This window comes from Chiloscyllium plagiosum, unplaced genomic scaffold (assembly GCF_037043375.1).
Source record: "Chiloscyllium plagiosum isolate Xiang-an unplaced genomic scaffold, Cpla_swu_hap1 HiC_scaffold_17, whole genome shotgun sequence".
In the NCBI taxonomy this organism is placed as follows: domain Eukaryota; kingdom Metazoa; phylum Chordata; class Chondrichthyes; order Orectolobiformes; family Hemiscylliidae; genus Chiloscyllium; species Chiloscyllium plagiosum.
Window position 1 is genome coordinate 31,706,496 of NW_028270155.1, and position 22,900 is coordinate 31,729,395.

The 22,900-nt window shown below is 38.7% G+C and overlaps 2 protein-coding genes across 7 annotated transcripts in view; one reads left to right on the forward strand and one right to left on the reverse strand.

The window, feature by feature from the left end:
- ctu2 (cytosolic thiouridylase subunit 2 homolog (S. pombe)) overlaps window positions 1-16,969 on the reverse strand; it is a 32,257-nt gene extending 15,288 nt beyond the window's left edge. The window contains exons 1-9 of one of the 6 annotated variants that reach the window (XM_043706746.2): window positions 16,507-16,950; window positions 14,431-14,505; window positions 9,342-9,420; window positions 8,339-8,398; window positions 6,947-7,007; window positions 4,436-4,545; window positions 3,928-4,295; window positions 2,345-2,480; window positions 1,125-1,256 (exon numbers count right to left, since the gene is read on the reverse strand). In XM_043706746.2, coding sequence (XP_043562681.2) covers window positions 1,125-1,256; window positions 2,345-2,480; window positions 3,928-4,295; window positions 4,436-4,545; window positions 6,947-7,007; window positions 8,339-8,398; window positions 9,342-9,420; window positions 14,431-14,505; window positions 16,507-16,571 — 1,086 coding nt within the window. In that variant the 5' untranslated portion in view covers window positions 16,572-16,950. Of the gene's footprint in view, window positions 1-1,124; window positions 1,257-2,344; window positions 2,481-3,927; window positions 4,296-4,435; window positions 4,546-6,946; window positions 7,008-8,338; window positions 8,399-9,341; window positions 9,421-14,430; window positions 14,506-16,482 lie in introns of all 6 variants that reach the window. The other 5 variants (XM_043706745.2, XM_087995787.1, XM_087995788.1 and 2 more) reach the window with 5 other exon arrangements.
- A 45-nt stretch (window positions 16,970-17,014) lies between these two features.
- The window catches only part of rnf166 (ring finger protein 166), a 68,129-nt gene continuing 62,243 nt past the window's right edge, over window positions 17,015-22,900 (forward strand). Inside the window, exon 1 of the mRNA XM_043706749.2 lies at window positions 17,015-17,192. Within this exon, the coding sequence (XP_043562684.1) occupies window positions 17,047-17,192 (146 nt within the window). The 5' untranslated portion in view covers window positions 17,015-17,046. The remainder of the gene's footprint in view (window positions 17,193-22,900) is intronic.

Consider the following 22,900-nt stretch of genomic DNA (forward strand, 5'->3'; position numbering starts at 1 on the left):
CTTATGACTAAGCAAATATTCGAAAATTTCAGTTATCAAATAACTTGCTAACTTGTATGGCAGCAAGTACTACTTGAGATTGAGGTATTACTTGTTATGTCATGAGGTAACCCTCCTGCTTAATTCAAACCAACAACACAGAAAAAATTTATCCCGTGCAGTAATCTGAAAATTTGAGAAGGCAAGAACTATTTAAAGTAAAAATTAATAACTTTATTCTTAAAGTATAACAGAGACTAATTAACGAACAACTATTTACAACTCCTTCCTCTAACATATCTTTACTTTCCCTTCTATAATAGTCCAATAAAGCCCCGATTAAGATTTACTGAAGAATTCAAATTTCAAAACCAGCCAGCTATTGAATCCTCTCTTTATCTTCCTCTGTAGATCTGCCCTCCAGGTCGGCGTTGATGCTTTTCTCTGTGCAAACTCCTTCTCTAGACAGGTACCTCACAGAGTTCTGCCTAGCAGCCTACATCTGTTGGTCTCTTGGTAATTCTCTCTCAACTATTCAAATTTTCCTGGTTTTATTCCCCCAAGCATCAGATTGTGTCAATATACTAAATTCAAATTTGATTGGAGTTTGTTTTTTTGTTAGGGTATAATTTAAACTGATTGGCCTAATTCAAATTTGTCTCTGTCTCCAGGCTACACCAACTGCTGGACCAAAAGCTTACATTATATCTTATTCAGAACACTTAGTTCTGCTAGCTTTTAACTTTCTTAAAGGTACAGTACACCCACATCTTCATAAAATATAGTATAAACAGTAATCACACCCCTCTGCTACTCTAACAAAGATGGCAACTCAATATTTCAAATAGATTTGTTAATAGAGTTAGCTACGATGGTGGGGTATTTAAACAGCAAAAATAAAATGTATGTTGTTAATAACATTAAGAAACTATTTGAAAATTATTTGAATATGAACATATTCCCTTGTCCTTAATTGTACTTGGTATCTTAAACTTTATGGTTAAATTATTCTGAAATTTCTTCTCTTGAATATCACAAAAAACCTACAATACCCTTATACATGGATATTTTGTACGTTTTGCTAAATTTTAAAAAGATAAAACAAACAGGATATTGATTGTACTTAACGGCTACAATCAACTCACCTTTGTATCTAAAGCTGGAGTGAAAATATTTGGAACATCAAAAAGTTTATTGTAGAAAGCAATTTCTTTAGATGAGTATTCCCTCATTGGCCGTACTATCATAATATCTCCATATCGATTATCTGAGAATCCCTATGTTCAGAAGAGAATAATATTTGGAAACAATTTCTTACACAATAGTTTAAAGGCTAATGTCCATATGTCAGTAAATATTTTGCTTAAGTATCAGTTACCATATACTGCTAAATTAATATAATTTCAACAGAAAGTTATGCTAGTACAATTTACCACACGGGTGCTTTAGTTGCTTTCATAGAACTGCAGCTCGGAAAAGAAATGTAATCTCAAAGTTTTGTTGGGTAATGTGTGAGACACTCTCATTTATATCCTCAATTAATGAATTAGACATCCATGGATAAATGGCACGACTTTTCATGAGCACTTCTCAAATCAATGTGTGCATTTGAGTCATTATCTATTTTTAAAGAATCTATTCATTATCAGGTTTATTTTTCACTCAGCACTTTCACAGCTGCTATATTACAACAAACAGCCCAGTAGCAGCAATGCAACAAAAATGATGTATCTGACATGTCAAGAAATAAAAGTAATCCACATACTGAGTAGTGTCTGGACAACTTCAAGACATACATCAAATATAGATTTAAAATAACATTTGTCATATTAAAGAGTTTCCCTATAGAGTCATAAAGCACAGCATCAGACACATTAGTCCAACTAGTCCATGCCAAACATAATCCCAAACTCAACGAGTTCCACCCTCTGCTCCTGGCCCATATCCCTCTAAGCCTTTCCTATTCACGTATCTATCCAAATGTCTACTAAAGCTGAAAAATGTGTTGCTGGAAAAGCGCAGCAGGTCAGGCAGCATCCAAGGAGCAGGAGAATTGACGTTTCGGGCATAAGCCCAAAGATTCCTGAAGAAGGGATTATGCCCGAAACGTCAAATCTCCTGCTCCTTGGATGCTGCCTGACCTGCTGCGCTTTTCCAGCAACACATTTTTCAGCTCTGATCTCCAGCATCTGCAGTCCTCACTTTCTCCTAAATGTCTACCAAAGTCATAGTTACCATTATAAATTCATAATATACAAGTTTTTCAACAGTGTTTTAAAATAAAACTTGGCATTGATTAATTAATCAAAATACTAATCTTTAAATATATACTTTAACATAAATTACTGTTGGCTTTACTCCTTACTGTATCAATAGCAAGGGAGGCTCCACGTCCTAATGAAATATTAGTCAGAAGTTTTACTGCCAGTCGGGTACAGCTGTCTCCCATCATTATTTTTGTGTAACCTTTGATCCTTGCAGTATACAAAAGCAGGTGATGTCTGTTGAAAAAGTTTGTTTAAGAGATGAAAAACCTACAAAGACCAGAAAAAAAACTACCTACATATAAAGTAGCTCGATCAAGATGAACCAATTTTAAAAGTATTCTTATGCAAATGTTGGACAGGAATACGATACTGGAATAAAGCTCACAGTACTGCACTTTAGTAACGGTACCGTTTGATTCTAAGTGCAGGCTGTACAAGCAAAGTAAACATTATAGTTAAACAGCACGGTGTGTATTGATTTTTATAGCCATTGAGCTTTAAATGTAAAACCAGAAAGAAACAGTTGAGTTCTATGTCACAAAAGGTTTCATATACTTTTTCCACACTATGGAAATTATTACACTGATGAAAGCATTTCATAGACCTCCTGACGCTTTGAAAGCTCTTTTTCTATTTTAGGTCACCTGTTAGGAATAATTGAACAAGATGCTAGAACGAGCAACTTAGGCCTTAAAAATGGATTGTCACTGTCTGAACAATTCTGTTCAAAAGTGCACTTGAAGAAAGGCTGAGCCATGAATGGATTTAGCTGAGCAGTGATGTACAAATGACTACTTAATGTATTAGTGCTCAACTGTCCAAATTCTCAAAGGCTGGTCACTTTAGCAGCATATCAGAGATTCTACACCCATGCTACAAATCTTACAGAACGGTCACCAACTTTCAGAAAGAACGGTACAGAGTTAAAAATGGTTATACAAATGGTTATAGAAAGGGTACAAAGGACTGTTACCAGGGTGTTACTATAAATGAGGAATTCAGCTCCAAGGATTAGTGAGAAAGGTTCTCCTGGGAACTGAGAAGGTTAAGAGGTGATCTGGCAGACAGAGAAAAGTTAATCCCTCTGGCAGTGGGTCAATAATCCAAGATCACAAATTTGAAATCACTGGCAAAGATCTAAAAGATGAGACTGTTTCCTCAGTTATAAGGATCTGGAACACTGTACCTGAAAAAATGGTGGAAGCTGTTTCCACAAATAACTTCGAAAGGGAGTTGGTCAGGTATCTGAGGTCATGTAATTTCTATGGCTGGACAAAAAGCAGCATAAAGAAACTAAGCATGATTGCTCTTTCAAACAACTATCAAAGGCAATGACCAGCTAATTGGGCATTTTCTATGCTGTAAGTGTCTATAATTCTATGAAAATCAGAGACAAAACATAAGTATCAAGTTGTCATTGAATAGAGACGAGCACTCATTTCAACTGATTTTATGAAGTATATTTTACTTCATGCTCCTGAAAAATAAGACATCAGCCAATTATTACTGAAATTTTGATTGCAGGTAGAGCATTATCCATCTTCAATGAAATAGGATAATAATGTCTGAAAATCAATGCAAGTACAGATACCAATTTTGGTGATTACTGTTACAAATTATGACCCAATTTTAAAGGCATAATATTAGGTCTACGAAGGAATATCAAAGATGTAGTTTTTACCGTAATGTTTGCAGCAACTCCTCTTTAGCGGTCAGTGTCTTTATTGAACTAAACAGTTCTTTTATTGCCTCAGTTTGTGTCAAGTTAAATGGCCACTTTCCACTGGTGGAAGCTTCTGTGAAGGTGTGCCCAATATTTTCTTTACTAAAAAGGTCACAAATATGGAGTTGAGCAAGTTTTGTTTGAACCTGTTCTTCTGTATCTGTGACATTCAACTGCTCCACAACTGTAGGTGTTTGTTCTATCTGAGTAAGTGACTCTCGCTGCTTTTGTAGGAAACCATCCACTGCCTCTTTGTAATTCTCACCATACTGACTTGCTGGGCCGGAAGAAACACTCTGCAGCATAGAATTAGGCAATTTGAATACCTATAGAACAAAGCAGTCAAGGTAAGAAATAAAAAATTTACATAAATGACAAATTTCACTTGTGATTTTAAAAAACCTCAGGCTGTATTTCTGAAACTTCTGTGAAGTTTGAATTTTGAAGATACTTTGAAAACAAATACCTCCTCCAAATAGACTATATGGTAGGGGAATCCTGAACTCTGGAATATGGCTTCCAGCTGTGTTAAAGTTGCCCTTCTTTCTTCTAGACTCCTACCACACACCGCTCCCTCTGTAGGAGGAACATGAAGCAAGCATTAACAATTTTTCTTTTGTGACAGTATTGCCAATGAATACACATTCACAAACTTTGCTTTGCCTTGTTCATTTTCACCACTGCAACATTGCCTCTCTCAATTCACTATACAATTGCTCTTTGTAATGCAGACAATAGAGAACATGACAAATATGAAAAGATTAGAGGATCACAAAAAAACCTGGGAAGCAAAACAAAACTACAAAGGTACATTTATCAAGAAATTTAAATAGTAAAGCGTTCTACAAACAATGGCTCAGATATTTCGATGAGGATCAGAAACACCATTTCTGACCCTGATGGAGTTTACAGTTACCCTCTTACCTTTAAATGTTTTCTGTGCTGGAGATTCCTGGATGGAGGTATTCTATTATAACATGTCCTGGAATCCACAAAATTAGCAGCACAGAAGATCTTGATAGAAACTTTCCTAGCCCTTTTGTAGCAGTATACCATGTACTAACATTTAAATGACCAGCAGCATAACCAGTCATTTTGACATGTCCTGTAAAAGGGTAATCACACAAGGCAAGTGTGGGGTTATAGTGACAGTAGGGATTTTTTGTGGGGGTGGTGGTAAAAGTGGCCAGGTGAATGACAAGAGGCAGGGAGCCCATGACTGCGACTCTAGGTGGGTTAGATCAGTTAAGGGTGCCACATGGGTGAATGAATGCTTAAGGGGAATCTCGATGGGAAGATTGTGGAATCTGGTTTGGGATGAAGACGTTTGTTCCAACAGGTGGGTATTAGGTTTGGGGCTGGGGTTGTCAGGTTCTGTGAGTAGGGTACCAAGTGCAACATTTTAAAGGTTTTGACATGTCAAGGGTGAGTGTTTGGTTCAGCATGTTTGATGGTGGGACTCTCAGGGGTCAGGGATGGTGTAGTTGAGGGGCTCAATTTAATACTTACCCAGGAGTTACATTTTGCTTTTAATCCTCTAATTCTTCCTGGGTAACTATCAACTTAACTAAGTCAGAAGCCTCCAAAGTTTCTGACCTTAAAAGATTTATGTGAAGAGTTCCAGACACAGGCAAATTCCTGATCAGAATTTTAAATTTCCCAGGCAATTTCAATGGAGTCTGCTCAACCAGGGAATTTGCATGGCCTCAATACACAACTCCAGACGGCACTGCTCCAGTGACTCCCTGGTCATTGTAATATCTGGACCACAAACAAAAGAACAGGACAACCATGCAACACACCAGCTACACTTAAACATGACAACAAAACAATGGAAACGTTGAAGTTACTTTACCACAATACCAACCATGGAGACCAAAAACTTGAACAAGACATTTGAAGAAATCTAAAAGGATGTAAGCTCACACAATACACAAAAGGAAGAGATAGTCAACAAAATAGCAAAACTTAAAATATACCCCCCTAGATTGGACAGCATACTAAAATTAGAGATCATGGATAAGGATTGGATTGTCAGCAACAATCACTGCTGAGTTTGAAGAGCCTTCCGCTTGGAGGCTGGATATCCTGACTTGAGGGGTGCCAGAATCTGCAACCTCAGGCAACTAATTATCTGAGTCATGCAAAATAGTCTAACAGATCCTGGAGAGGTGGACACCCCATGACTACTTCCATTGAGGAGCCTCTGCCTTCTCAATGTTAAATTACAGCTATGTAGCACTTCGGTTCTTCAGCCCTGGTCTAACTTTAGTCCTATTCTCTCTCTCTAATTTCATAAGAACATAAGAAATAGAAACAGGATTAGGCCACTCAGATTTATGAATATGCTCTGAGAATCAATAAGATGATGGATGATCTTATTGTGGTCTTAACTGCTACTTTCTTGCCAGACCTAAAAACCCTTGATTCTGCTTTCAATCAAAACAAAACTAACGAACAACCTTCAAAGACTTAGCCTCCATTGTGCTCTGTGGAAGAGAATTCCTAAGACACACAACTGTCTCAGAGAAGAAATTCCTCATCATTTCTGCTCATTCATCTGAATTTAACACTTTGGAACATTCTCTCCAATCTTGTACTGCTTTGCTAGCCCTTCTTATTCCTTTAAAAAGTTTATCTCTTTGTTCAAGTCTTTTAAGAACAACGCCATCTTTAGATCACCACAGTATAGAATTTTTAAAAAAAACTTTGATGGTTCTTTAATGTCTTATTATGTTTACTATGACTTTTTTGGTTTTGACATTAATCACACTAAATTCACAAGAAAACAATCCCCATCCTTCAATGTTCATTCCCTAACCCTATAAACCCAGACGCTGTACTGAGTAACACAATCTTCATCAATAATTAGTGATCAATAGTTATATTGCATCCAATTTCAACTGAAAAATGAAACAAAGAGCTGAAACTACCCATATGTCCATTATTTAAAATGTCAACGTAGGCAATGATGTACCATCTATATGAACTATCCCAGGACAAAAACGTAACTTCTTTGGAGCCTCACGACATAAACCCTAAAAAGAGAAACAACAGTTTATTAGAATTTTCTGATAAAAAATTTTATTAATAATATAACTTAATTTAAAGCAAACTATGCAGTTTTTTTTAAGAAACTGTACAAAGTTATGGTAATTTCATCTTCCTTTTATCAAAATTCTGAAGTAATAACGTACTACACACAATGACAATAACTGGTTAACTTCATACGGAATCAAATCTCTGAATTAGCTAACTTTAGTTGCAATATTCTATTTGAATCCACAATCAAATCTTAACAGCACCAGCAGGAAATACAGTGCTGTGGCACCTGCTGCTCTACTTGATATACTTTAAAGGCTTAGACAAGGCATACAAGGTACAACTTCAAAATCTGCAGATGACAAAACTTAGTATAGTGAATTGCGTGGAGATTATTGATAGATGTCATGAGGACAAACAAGCCAGAAGAATGAGAAGACATATCTGACACAGGTAATACATTTTTTAGGAAAACCCAGGGAAGGCAATATAATTGTTTCAATTCTAAATGGGCTTCAAGAACAAAGAGGTCAGAGATATTTGTGGTCAAATCATTGAAGATCGCAGGCAAGACTGAGAAAGCAGTTAAAACAGATTTATGGGATCCCAGGCTATACACATGGAAGCACTGAATCCAAAAGCAGGGATGTTATGGCAAAAATTCAGAAACACTAATTAAGCTTTAATTGGAGATTGTATTCAATTCTTAGCAATACACATATGTGAATGCTTCTTGAGGATCCAGAAAGGATTCAAGAAAATGATTGCAGGGATGAGGGACTTATCCCTCATGAACAAAGCAAAACTTCTCCCATTAATGATGCGACAAGAAACAGAACAGACAAATTTAAGATCATTGGTAATTAAAGTCCACAAGTGACATGAGAATTTTTTTTTCACAAAGTGGCTATGATTTAAAATACACTGCACTGCCTGAGGAGGTGCTGAAGGCAGATTCAATCTTGGCTTTTAAAAGAGAATTAGATAAGCACCTGAACATAAAAAATAGTTAAGAGTGCTATGGGGAAAAGTGCAAGAACTAAATTGTTCTAACAGAAGGCCAGCATGGGCTTGCTATTCCCAATAGGCATGTTCTGTGCTGCAACCATTTTATGATTTTAAAATGTAACAAATACTCTAAACTGACAGAAAAATGTTGAGAATACAATCAATCAGTAACATTTACAATGCAGTGCATTCACAATTATGCATTTTACTGAAAGATACAGCACCCTAAACATTAAGAAATTGTTAATGATTTATCTGAGCTCATATAGACCACTGTTGAGAAAGGAAGTTAAATTTGATATTACTTGTAATACAGTACCTCTTGAACCTGGCAAAGCATTGCACTAGAAGTGGGACCACCTGATAACGCCAGTAAGACCTACATAAAAATGATCAAAAAAATTAAGCTCAGAAACATGCCAACTAGAAGTTCAGAAATTTCAGAGAAGTTTCAGGCAATCTAAATTTGAGTCAACAATTTCATGATTGGCAGATTCTAACATATTTTTCAGAAGAAAGTTGAAAAAAAAACAATATAAACTTATGAAATAATTTCACGTAACATCACAGACACCAATAGCAGAGAGATCTGGGTTCGATTCCAGCCTTGGCAACTGGAGTCTGCACATTCACCATTGTCTGCGTGGGTTTCTTTTAGGCACTCCGGTTTCCTCCCACAGTCCAAAGATGTGTGGGTTAGGTTGATTGGCCATTCTATAAATAAATTGCCTCACAGTGCCCAAGAATGTGCAAGCTAGCTGGGTTGGCCATGGTAAAAACCCATGCAGAGTTAGGGGGATGGGGTGGGGTTGGTAGGTGTAAGCAGGATGCTTTTCAAAGGGTCAGTGCAGACTTAATGGGCCAAACAGCCTCTTTCTGAATTGTAGGGATTCTATGATTTCTGGCACTGAAAGATACTATCCACCCCATTGCTTTTGTGTCCTTTTTTGCCAAAACAAATAAAACCGTATTGGTGATGTTTATTAATGCAGCTCCCCTGACAGCCATTACATTTCTAGCTTATCTGAATTCTGATAAAAGGTCACAGAGCTGAAATGTTAACTTTTTCTCCCTCCATAAATGTGACCTAACTTTAATAATTCCAGCATTTTTTAATTACCATTCAGTAACTCCTACTGAAAAGCTCAAGTTTGTGTAAAGCTTATACTGAAAAGAATCAAGTGCAACTTTAATAACCACTATTCTCAATTTAAACGCTAATAGAGTCCTCAAGCTAGGCTGTGTATTAAAATGTTTATGGTATTAAACCCAGAACAAGGGTATTTTCTTAAATAAAATGCAAATTTTAAAGCATTACCTACCTGCTCTCCTGGAAAAATTAAGCGAGTCTTCCCTAGCATGGCACGGAATTTGTGTACAAAATATTCTTTGAAGCAGGATCTGAGAGAAGATACAGATACAGAATCAATATTGGTGGTAAGCTGAAGCATTCTAGATTTTCAACTACTTCTAATACCATTAACAATTATAATTAAATTAAACAAAATGTGCAGTATAGAAATGGAAAATCTACTTGATTTTATTAATGCAAAACATGGGTGTCATTGGTAAAACCAGCATTTAGCCAGAAACAGTTGAGAAGAGGTTTGTGAATTGCCTTCTTGAGTACTGACAACTGCTAGGCCATTTCAATTATTGGAGTCATATATAGGTCAAAGATGGCAGACTTCCTTCCCTAAAAGGATATGGGGAATCAGATGGGTTTTTTTTTTATAATTAAACAGATACTATTAATGGTATTAGTTTTTAAATCTGATTTCATTTAATAAATTAAAACCTCTAGCTGCCGTCGTGGGATTTAAACTGTATGCAAATTATTACTCTAGGTGTCTACATTGATAGTTCAGTAACATGGCCACTATGTTACACTACCCTTTATTCAGGTCTACACTTTCACTAGGTATCTTCTCAAAATCTTTAAAAATTTGAATTCCATAACTTTGTATTCCAGAGGAAGTCATAATTTATGAAACCTTTATTGAAAACTCTTGATATCCTTATGAATTTTCATTTTACCCTTTTCTTAGTTCCAATATGCTTCTTATCATTCAATGTACAGAAGTGCACATTCTACTCAAAATTATGATCTAACCAATGACCATTGTGGGCGGTATGGTGGCACAGTGGTTAGCACTGCTGCCTCGCAGCGCCAGAGACCCGGGTTCAATTCCCGCCTCAGGTGACTGACTGTGTGGAGTTTGCACGTTCTCCCCGTGTCTGCGTGGGTTTCCTCCGGGTGCTCCGGTTTCCTCCGACAATCCAAAGATGTGCAGGTCAGGTGAATTGGCCTTGCTAAATTGCCCGTAGTGTTAGATAAGGGGCAAATGTAGGGGTATGGGTGGGTTGCACTTCGGCGGGTCGGTGTGGACTTGTTGGGCCGTAGGGCCTGTTTCCACACTGTAATCTAATCTAAATCTAAAACCTGTAACAACACAATATAATTATCTTTTTAGAAAATTCAACATTTCTGCTTCTAAAACTCATCCATAAGACCTTGAGAAACCAAAACACAAGTAAGTCATATGTCCCTCAAGTTTTTTTCTTAAATGGCCAAACCATAATCCGAAGATTATGATGTCTAGTTCTAGACTGCCCACATAATAATATAGCTTCTTATTATGTATTATGTCAATCCCTAAACATTTTTGTAGGTTTGGGACCTCCTTCTTCTTAATTCCAGAAAATAGAAGTCTAGTTCACTCACTCTCTTCATTAGATGTCCTCTCATCCCTGAAAATGTTGTTGCAAATCCTCAACAAAGTAAGGGAAACAACCTGCGCATTCCAGATGTTGTTGCCAGGGTTGGAGAGTTTGAGTTATAAGGGAGAGGCTGAATAGATTGAGACTATTTTCCCTGGAGCTAAGGGGTGACCTTACAGAAATTCATAAAATCATGAGGGACATGAATAGCGTAAACAGACAAGATCTTTTCCTCAGGTGAGGGAGGTCAAAACTAAAAGGCATAGGTTTTAGGTGAGAGGGGGAAAGATTTAAAAGGGACCTAAGAGGCCAGCTTTTCATGCAGAGGGTGGTGCTTGTATGCAATGAGCTGCCAGAGGAAGTGGTGGAGGCTGGTACAATGACAACATTTAAAAGACATCTGGATGGGTACATGTGGTGTAAAATTATGTCCCAATACATGTGTGAATCATAATGTAACACATGTATTGGGCCAAGCAGTGGAATGTGGTGAAACGGTTAAAAATTATGTCCCAATACATGTGTGAATCGAACCGGAATGGAGGTGTTGCTTAGTCCCGTGTGAATCTTATTACACACCTCCCCGTGTGAATCTTCTTATCTGTATGTAACCAGAATGGAATGTGTTTTTTTAGCCTTGCTCTGCTGTTCACATGAATGTTTATATCTGGAAAAGAGTATATCAGCTGGAAAAGTCTCCAGTTCGGTGAGTCTGCTCCGGGGTTGCGTTTAACTGCCGAGCGTGGGTTGTTGGCAACCGCTCTACGAGAACTGACGGCTCCCAGTTCCGGTAACACGTAGAGTGAGTATAAACCAGACCCGTTGTAAGTACGAGACCTGGTTGTGGCGACGCTGCGGGGAATAAAACACTTATATTCTAGCAGACTCGCCTCTTGGCTGTTTGTTCTGTGTCAGACTACTTTCCTGCGAGCCTGGTCCTTGACCTTGAGAATTTTTTAAAACATTTTGGCGTAGTCGAGCAGGGTCAATCGCAATTGAGGAGAGATTTTGATACAGAACAATGTTTTGGAAAAAGACTAAGAAACCAGAAGAACAAACTGTGGAGGTCCCGACCGTCCCGGGATGGCATGGATGTGGGCATGTACGTGGCAGTTTGTTTGAGAGAGGATCCCAGTCCTGCCGAAGAACCCCTTGCCTGGGGTACAGCGGAGGATGTGGGCATGTCCAAAAAGCTGAAGCGGAGTTAACAGAATTGAATGGGATTGAACTGAACTGAACTGAGTGGAACTGAAGTGAATCAAATTGAACGGAACAAAATGGAACTGAGCTAAATTGAATTGAAATGGACGGAACTGAATTGAACACAATTGAATTGAACTGAACAGACCTGAACTGAGCTGAATTGAACTACACTGAATTGACTGAACTGAAATTAACTGAAACGAATTGAACTGAATTAAGCATAATGTAACACATGTATTGGGCCAAGCAGTGGAATGTGGTGTAAAATTATGTCCCAATACATGTGTGAATCATAATGTAACACATGTATTGGGCCAAGCAGTGGAATGTGGTGAAACGGTTAAAAATTATGTCCCAATACATGTGTGAATCTAACCGGAATGGAGGTGTTGCTTAGTCCCGTGTGAATCTTATTACACACCTCCCCGTGTGAATCTTCTTATCTGTATGTAACCAGAATGGAATGTGTTTTTTAGCCTTGCTCTGCTGTTCACATGAATGTTTATATCTGGAAAAGAGTATATCAGCTGGAAAAGTCTCCAGTTCGGTGAGTCTGCTCCGGGGTTGCGTTTAACCGCCGAGCGTGGGTTGTTGGCAACCGCTCTACGAGAACTGACGGCTCCCAGTTCCGGTAACATGTAGAGTGAGTATAAGCCAGACCCGTTGTATGAGACCTGGTTGTGGCGACGCTGCGGGGAATAAAATGCCCATATTCTAGCAGACTCGCCTCTTGGTCGTTTGTTCTGTGTCAGACTACTCTCCTACGAACCTGACCTTGAGAATTTTTTAAAACAGTACATGAATAGGAAGGGTTTAGAGGGATATGGGCCAAATGCTGGCAAATGGGACTAGCTCAATTTAGGATATTTGGTCAGCATGGACGAGTTTGAACAAAATGTCTGTTTCCATGCTGTACACCTCTATGACCGTATGTGTCTCAAACTTTATCATTGCAGCAAGGTTTCCCTAATTTCATACTTGTAAAGACTTTTTCCTGCATTTTTAATTATGAAATGGAAAAAGAATTCTTTTAAAAACCAAGGACTGCTGACAGATTACTGCATATTTTGAAAACAAGGAATCTGACACTCATTGTAAGCACCACTTACACAGCTGCTTACTCATATAGTAGTTGAATTGTAGTTTGCAATGAGCTGGAGCTGAGGGGTCTGTACTAATAGAGATTCAGCCAGAAATAAGTAGCTAATTTATCTGAGAACTAGTGACTTGTTCTCCACGACAAAGACTTCTGCCTGCCAACACTATGATTGGTTCTCAGTAGATGAATAGAGTTTAGGGCTGTGAACAGGAGAGGGAGTAGTAGTCAGATCTCCACCAGCTCAGCTCTTCGTTCAAAGTTCAATAACCTCCAATTTCTTACACCGAGATAAATTTGCCATAGTTTTGACCATTCAAAATCTAGTAATATTTCTTTGTAAAGTTATATTTCCACCTGTACTACATACACTACAATATCTTGGAACATTATCAAACTTGGATAGGAGGCTTTCTATCCTAAATTTATTAATTGAAATAGTGAATGTCTGAGGACCCAGCATGGATCCTCGAAGGACATATTCTGCAAATTAGAATACAGTAGCACCTCGACATAAGAACGACCCCGTTCACGTACAAATCGGCTTACGAACAGGATTGTACGTAAGATTTTGCTTCAACGTACGTACGAAATTCAAGGTACGAACGCAAAAAGCCCGTGTGCGACCACGTGGTTTCATTGTTCTGCTTTGCTATGCGCTTGTTGAACGCAAAAACTCTTGGGCCCCGCGTAATCTCATTCAGTTCGTCTTTGGCGCGTGTGCTCTGAACAGCAGTCCAAGCATTCTTACGCTGTTCGAACAATGGGAAAAATTGATTCAGTTCGCGAACTTTTCGGTTTGCGAACCGGGTCCCGGAACGGATTCAGTTTGTAAGTCGAGGTGCTACTGTACTTGTCCATTATCCTTATTGTCTGCCTCCTCCCTCTTACCCAAGTTCCTGACTAGGTAAAGAATTTGCCTCTGATTTCATTACGCTTCCACTATAGCTAACAGTCTGTAATGAAAAACTTTACCAAATATTTTCTGAAAGTCCTTGTAACCAATGCAAGTGACCCTTTAAAAATTCCTACCACTGTCCAATCAGCCTAAACATTTTAAAGTCTTCATACCTTTATTTATACACTCTAGGAATTTCCAACAGCAGACACAAGGTTAGCTGATCCTTCCCTCATTTTTCTTAACTTTTAAGCTTTTTAATTTAGTTTTCATTCTAACTTCTATTTTTATTGTTGATAACATTCATAATCCTTAGTGGAAAAGCAATCAACTGGATTTAAGGCATACATTCAGCATTAGCAAAATAAATGTTGCAACAGGCTAGAGGTGCTGAATGAACTATTCCTCTCCTAATGTTCCTTTGTATTGACAACTGATGTCCCCAAGAAAATTATTGTTATGAAATCTGTAACTGCATACTTTGGGTACTTACTTACAAAATGCATCGCCAACTCGAATGACCAACACTGCAGAATTGTCCTGACACTTCATACATTTCTGTGCAACACTGCAGAAAAATTCATATTGTAAAATAAAGTATTTAGAAATTTCCCACAAACATTTTCTAAACCAATTCAAATCTGGATAAATGGTTCATAATAACAGAGTAAGCTGGTAGTCTGATAGAGACTAAGTGGTAACTGAAGAAAAGGACTTGATTTAACGAACACTTCACAACTGAAAAAAAGTAACGACGTATATGATAAAAAAAACTCAACAAAAATTTAATCGCCACAATCAAAATCAAATACTCTGCAATGATTACCATGTGGTGGGTTTATGAAAGGTTTGGACATTGAACTTTGGGTTAGAACTTTTCCACACAACAATTAATACAAATCAGGGACTCACTCCCCCAAGACTGTGGGCACTAGATGAACTACAGTCTTCAACATAGAGATGGATAGTATTGTTTTAAAGATAAGTTTTTGTCCTTTAAAGTAATGATCTGCTCTGAATATTTAGCAAAAATACCAAAGTAACTTCTTCTAAGCCTATTTATCTAAACTGCTGGACATACAATTGTCAGGTTAGGAATAAAGTATCCAAAAACTGTTCCACTGTTGGATTTGAGGCTAATGTCTTAATTTCCCATCAAGTTATTTTCCTATCAAGTTATTTTCCTTTTATCTCCTTTTTAAGGCGTTTGACAGTAGCACATATCCCACTCTGTTCAGTTGTACGGACATCCTCATTTCCACCAAATGAAAATGGCAGTGCAAAGAAGCATCAAAAAAACTAAAATGCTATCACATGGGCAGCACGGCATCTCCATGGTTAGGCGGAGGTACATACTGCAGATGCTGGAGATTAGAGTCAAGATTATAGTGATGCTGGAAAAGCACAGCAGGTCAGGCAGCATCCAAGGAGCAGGAAAATCAACGTTTCAGGCAAAAGATCTTCATCAGGAATTAGCGGTTAACACTGCTGCTTCAGAGCGCCAGGAACCTGGGATCAATTCCAGCCTCAGGCAACAATCTGTGTAGACTTTGCACATTCGCACCATGTCCTCATGTCCCCCACCCCATGTAGGCCAGGTGCATTGGTTGGGGTAAATATAGATAATAGGGTAGGCAAATGATTCTAGATTATAGTGGTGCTGGAAAAGCACAGCAGTTCAGGCAGCATCCGAGGAGCAGAAAAATCGAGATTTCAGGCAAAAGCCCTTCACCTCTATTTCTGATGAAGGGCTTTTGCCCAAAACATCAATTTTCCTGCTCCTGGGATGCTGCCTGAACTGCTGTGCTTTTCCAGCACCACTCTAATCTAGAATCAGGGTTCCAGCATCTACAGTCCTTGTTTACACTGGGTAGGCAAATGATTTTGGGTTACTCTTTGGAGGGTCGGTCTGGACTTGTTAGGTTGATGGGCCAGTTTCCAGGTTAGCAAGTTACAACTATCATGATAAACTTGAGCCTTTCGAGCTTGATTCAATTTATTTTTTTACTGATAGCAGCATTAATAATCGCAGCATTGAGCTGCAAAACGCTTTTCTTTGCAATGCAGGGCCAAATTTGAAGCTACCCGCTATTTTTACGGTATTTGCATTTCACCTGTCAACTGAGTCTCCTTGGCTTCGCCTGTTTCCATTGTCTTTACCCAAAAAATGTCACTGCGTGTATTTTTTTTAGGTACTCTGTCGTAAAACTACAAACGAAAGCAGGTTAGTTCCGTGTGTGTTTTTTAAAGAAAGATATTCTATTGTAAGATTACAAATGATCGCAGATCAGTTCATCAATCTTTCAACCCTAATTATACCCCTATGGGGGATGAATTGTTTTGTTCCCAACACGTTGAGCAATTATCCGCAGTTTTGGGAATGTCTGTCACTGCTGCAGCGATGGCGAGGTTCCCAAACACACACCACACACACAATAGATATTTGGATACTGTATATATTCGCATACGTGCATATATACACATGCACATTACGGGTCTCGGTTAACAACAAAGCATCTCTATACAAATGAATGAAACCACCCACCCGCTCACTCGCTGGTTGTCTAACCTTGCAGCGAGAGCCGCCGCCCTCAGCAGCGGCTGCTCGGTGTCATCCTGTTCAGCCTCACACATGGCCCCGCTCCGGTTGTCGTCTCGGTCTCGGTTCAAACGGATCCCGCCGGTGCGCGCGGACAACGGCGGCGCTTCGCGCGTGGCCGAGACGCCGGCTGACACCTGCTCTTCTCTCGCACTCACTCACGCGACCGACACGGATCAGGGGAACCCGCTTCTCTTGTTTCTTTCGATCGCCCTGTTTCTTCTCCCTCAGGCAGTTTTCAGTTGAACTTTTCACTCATCAGAACCGTTGCGCCTCACAGGTGCTGTCCCCTCCCTGCATGCGGTCTTTGTTTAATCAATCACACGGCGGCTGGCTGCCCGCATACACACACAGACAGACCGAAGAGGGCAAATGGCGGCGTTTCCGTGGGAACCGACACAGGGGCCTCCGACTGTGGCTGACGTCACACGGCCGTCGCGGTGCGATGACGCGTGCCACGCCGGACGTCGCGGGCAAATGACGGATGTTTAGGTTGTAGAGGGTACGATCATGGCGATGTTTCGGAGTTTGGTCTCCGGCAGTCAGGCGAAACATACGCCGGCAGTGCCGGGGGAAAACTTGGCGGATTCGTACAGCTGTCCCATCTGTCTGGAGGTCTACCACAAGCCGGTGTCTATAGCTAGCTGCGGACATGCGTGAGTTTGAAGCGAGAAGGCGGATTGATTGATGATTGAAAGATCGCTGGAGTGGTTCTGGGTCCGGGGATGAGAGTCCCAGACAATGGCTGTGCTCAGCCCAGGGCAAGTTTAGGGAACCTGATTTTCGCAATACCATTAGCACAAGGATGGCAAGGGAAAGATCGAGCCCCCCCCCCCCCCCCAAACAGCAACTTGCGGGTTTTTTTTTTAAATGGTGGTTTAAAGCGCGCTTGACAGTGGTTTGTTGTGAAGTTCTTCCAAAAGCTCCTTCGATGGCGTCACCTTCAGGGTGACACCGAGTCCGGAGCACAGTCAGAGTTTGATCTGCGTCGCTGGGTCAACACAAGTGTGTCACTCGGCACTCGCAGTTCGCACGAAAAATTTGGGTTTCTTCCGTCTGTCTTATTCCACCCCCTCCAAAAAAAATCTGCAATGGTAAATTTGACTGATCCCTTCAAAAAAACGATGTGACCGAAGTCTTTTGAAGTGTGTGTAATAAATATGGATGAATGTACTTTATTTTCAAACAATTATGTTACCCGTTTCTTTCCTCCAAGTATATTTTCAGGATCGATGAACTTTGACATGATTATGTGCACTAACGTAAACAATATCTCGTAAATACAGAGCTACAATATGCACTTACCTTGTAGATAATACAATGGTAATATAAATAGAATGCACAATGTAAAGCTTACTGCAAAACCTGTGATTGATTAGGAAGAGACAAATAACAGACAAAATCATTTTTATGGTCTCCGGAAACTACTGCAGTGCATTCTATTTTATAAGCAATCTCATTAACTATTTGTCTGAATGCTGCAAGCTCAGCAGATTTTAAACATTAAAAATGTTTCTCAATTTAACCAAACGTTATATACTTTGGTTTTGTACCATACTCACTCAAGAAGGATCAGCTTTAAGATGTGTGTTTGTGTGTATATATATTCATCACATGCTCCAGCTAACTGTCTTCGGTTTCCCCACCCATAGACAAACGTATGCAGATTGAGCTGGCAATGAATTGCAAGAATCGGAGGATTAGGCTGGTAAAAAAGGGTTACTCCCAATCCTTTGTTAATGTTGCAAAACAGCGAAATAGAGCAAAAGTACAGCCAGATCTGTGGCACCCTGAAGCAGGAAGTGCAATCCAAAAAATGTTGATATTAGTTATTCAAAAAGGGGAAATTATTAAACTGGAACATAATCACAATTTTTGTTGACTCAAGTTTTTTTTAGCTTCAGCACTCTGTTTTCAGCTGGCTTAGTCTCCAAACTTAATGATTAATGTTCAACATATTGAAATGTTCTGCAGGTCAGGAATGCTGTGTTGTTTTCTGTTTCATTTAAAATGCTGAGCTTGCATTACTTTGCTGAATCCTTTTATCAAGTCATTAATTTCTCCCTCTCTATCGTTTGTGTAAACAAAGCAAAAGGAATGAAATTTCATTTTTTGTTTGGATATATTGCACAGAATGCAAATGTTCATTGAACCCAAACCGTAATCCTCAAGGCTGTTGTAAAGGTATTATCCCCATAACTGCAAACTTGGATACAAATATACCTTAAAGTTGTTATAGTTTTTGCATCCAGATGGTTAGCTGCATTCCAGAACCGTTTGTGGGACAATTCGGTTTAGTTCTTAAGATTTTTATTAATGCACATAGTAAGAAAATGGCCAATCGTTGGGTAAGAATTTGAGTGTTTTGATTGTCAAGATTGGTGATTGGTTCTGAAAATTCTGCACCTGTCTCTGTCCTCTATGAACCCCATAGCAAAGTCAGTATGTTGACATATAAATTTACCAACAAGTTTACCTACTATTTAATATTTGCAGTGAAGGTACTGCAGAGTTTTAAAAACTATACAATGTATTTCTGTGTGACATTGGTCTGTGCAAAACAAGGATAGCTACGAACTCAAATAGATGAAGTATTCTAAGACCTTATTTACCATGGGTATATTAACTTTGCATGTTGCTCGTGATTGTTCACTTATCATAAATAAGTCTGCCTTTTCCTATTGAGTATTCTCAAGTTTTTTTTCTCTTGTGATTTCCCATACACTGTAGTTACCAAATGACTTGTACACCTGTAAATTTCCTTCAGGTTTTACCTGCTCTCCTTTGCTCAATTCATGAAAATGAGCATAAGGAGACAGTGTAGGGAGGGGTGTGATTTTAACTTTAATAAATCTGTATATATGATTATTGGCAGTATCTCTAGAGTGGTGGGAACTTAACCTGGTATCGGGGAGCAAAGTGATTTGGGCAAGAGATGATCACAGGATAGATCAAATTTGATTATTCTTTTACCACATTGAGCTTTGACTGAAGTGGGAGAAAATGTTGACTACAAAATTGTCAGCAATACTGTGCTATTTTGTGATTTTAATAGAACTTGGATAACCTAATATACATCAAGTGACATGTTTAAATGAATTTTGTAATATAGTTTCTCACACACAGGTATAGCTAAAACCTTGCTGGAAAATCACAGCAGGTCAGGCAGCATCCAAAGAGCAGGAGAATCGATGTTTTGGGCATAAGCCCTTCTTCAGGCTTGTGCCCGAAACGTTGATTCTCCCACTCCTTGGATACTGCCTGACCTGCTGTGCTTTTCCAGCAACACATTTTTCAGCTCTGATCTCCAGCATCTGCAGTCCTCACTTTCTCATAGCTAAAACCTTATCAAGCTTACTTAATCTAGGCATCATTTGGCTAAGTTATTTTAAAAAGATGTTAATTAAAGAATATGAAACTGAATAGGAATAGTATATATCTGCACATATGGAATTAAAATGTAATGTTCATTCCCTGATAGGCTTCTTGCAGTCATTGGTAGTGTCCCTACTGCTGAACTTGGAGGATCATGTTCACATCCCACCTGCTCCAGAGTTGTGTGATAGTAAATCTGAACAGATTGAGTAAAAGTAGTTTTTTTTAGTTCATTCCCTGTGCCTGCAACATAGAAAATGAAAGCAGAGAGTACTGTGAATTGTATAATATGCAGTATTAAAATCACTTTTTCAAAATTGGGAAATGCAAAAACATAATTTAAACAATTTTTTTAATCACTTAGTTATAGAGATATACACAACTTGTCCATGTCGAACAGATATCCTAAATTAACCTAGTCCCATTTGCCAGCATTTGACCCATACCCCTCTAAACCTTTCCTATTCATATATCCATCCAGATGCTTGTTAAAATGTTGTAGTTGTCCAATCTCCTCCACTTTCTCAGCTCATTCCTATATGTGCTACCCTGCACATGAAAACGTTGCCTGTTAGGTCCCGTTTAATTCTTTCCCCTCTCACCTTAAACCAATGCCCTCTAATTTTGAACTCCCCCCACCCTGGGCAAAAGACTTTGTTTATTTACCCTATGCATGCCCCTCATGATTTTATAAACCTCTATAAGGTAGCCCTGTCATCCTGCTCCCACCCCCTCAGTTGAAGCAAAACACTCAGAAACACCGTATAGTTTTACCTCCTTCATCTTTATTCCAGGCCCTGAAGGGAGAGAGAACAATCGCCCCTTTGCACAGAGACATGAGTTCACAGTCTTCTCTGGAACAGCAGTTTCTCAATGAACTATATAGTCATTTTACAGGAATGAGCATCCAGATAAGGCAACATATGTATTGATTGGATGACCATTACAATCGATGAATATCAATAGCAGAGATCAAGCCCTTTTCTGTTGTACAATGAATGTTCTAAACCTTGTTAACTGGATTCATACAATGGATACTTTTCCCTTGTTAGGAGACCTTGCATACTGAATGCTTCCAGTATTGTTAAACGGCTCTCCATAATGATTGCTGTTACACCTTGTTAACCCATTACCCTTGCCTCCAGCAGCCCATTGTTAACTCTACGTTCTTATCTGATCTGAGTCATGCTCAGCTGAACCTCTTATTGCACAATACTCAGAACTTAACTCTTTCCCTGCCTGCTTATACCTTAGACATATTCTCAACCCCTCAGCCTCCAACACTCCAGGGAAAATAGCCCCAGGCTCTTATTTCGATCAATCTACATATATATTAAAAATGTGTGTGGAGTAAAGTTTTTATTTGAGGAAAAAAAAATGTGGCTTATCCCTGTCACTAAATGACCTTCAGTCACTGAACTTGATCAGTGTGAGAAGATGGAATTGTGTACTTTTTGTCCATCTTCAGGGAGGTCAACACATTAAGAATAAAAAAGTTAATTTAAAGTTTTAGGCTGTAATTAAACATATATAGTTTCTTAAATATTTTATAGAAGTATACCAGAAGAGTCTTGATTAACGGTTGCAGTTTTAGCTGTGCTTTGTGTTAAACTGAAACCCAAAATAAATTTCTGTCCAATAGAGGAACTCCAGCTAGTTTTAGTGTTTTATGTAGAAATATTTCACAATTATTTCTTCAGTATGAATTGTGAAGCCATTATCTAATACACTTGCAATTCAATTGGCCAATAAATAAGAAAAATGATAAAATACTGACAGAAAAAGGCCCTCTTCCTTTGGTTACAGCAAACTTACTTCCAACCTCTACCATGCAGAGAAGCCAAGCATGACAAAAAATGGTGTGAATGGGCACAGAAATATAAAGAAAACTAGCTGCCTTTCTTTTATCCGACTTTACTTTACACTTTTATTCTCACAAAATGTATGAATTTCCAGGTGCACAAGTATTGTTTTCCAATGCTTTCTAAAATTATGGCCATGGAGTCACGGAGAGATATGGAGTAGAAAAATGCCTTTTGGCCCATTGAGTCTGTGACAGTCAAAACAACCACTTAACTATTCCAAACACATTTTCCAGCACTTGCCCTGTAGCCTTGAATGCCTTGGCATCACAAGTGCACATTTTTTTTAAGTGTTAGGAGGGTTTCTGCTTCTCCCATACTTACAGGCGTTGAGTTCCAGATTCCTACCACCCTCAGGGTGACTCTGTCTTTCCTCATTTCTCCTCTAAACCTTCTGCCTCTTACATTAAATGTATGCCTTAAGTTATTGTCTATTTGCTTTTTTTAATTATGATAGTTTAGTGAATAGTGATTACTTAGCATTAAAAGGCATTGATTTGGAAGTTCCCAGATTCGACTGATTTCCGTCTGATTGGGAAAGGATCTACTGCAACTGGCATCAGTTATTGAGATTAGGTTGGATCTGATTTTAATGATCCATATTGGAATTTTGTTTGTGTATTATTGGAATTGTGCACACATTACATGAAGATTGTATCAAGCTAAACTTCTCAAGGCTGCATCCACAACATGCCCCACTTCGATGCCTAATATTATTTTTTGCTTAGTCTGTTTTTATCCAAATAGATGTCTAAAAAGTGCTTTGGACTTTTTGATTATACTGATGGCAAGATATAAATAGTGGTTGTCATTGTTGTATGATGCTGCCTGTGTTTGCACATGGTTCTTTCAGACAGCTGCCTGCACCAGTAAAAGCATTGTATTAATGCAGTGCGATCATTCTTTCGTCCACCAGATAACATCATTTACTAAATATGTAAGCTAAAATTTCTGAATTCCTCCATGTTTTTGGTTTTCCAATTGACTGGAATCTTTTTAGATTCTGTGGCATACTTGAATATTATAACCAACAAATTCAATATTTCCGCAGCCTCTTCTTTTAAGACCATAGGATTCAGGCTTTCAAGTCCAGAGAACTAATCACGATTTCAGATCCATTTGTTTTC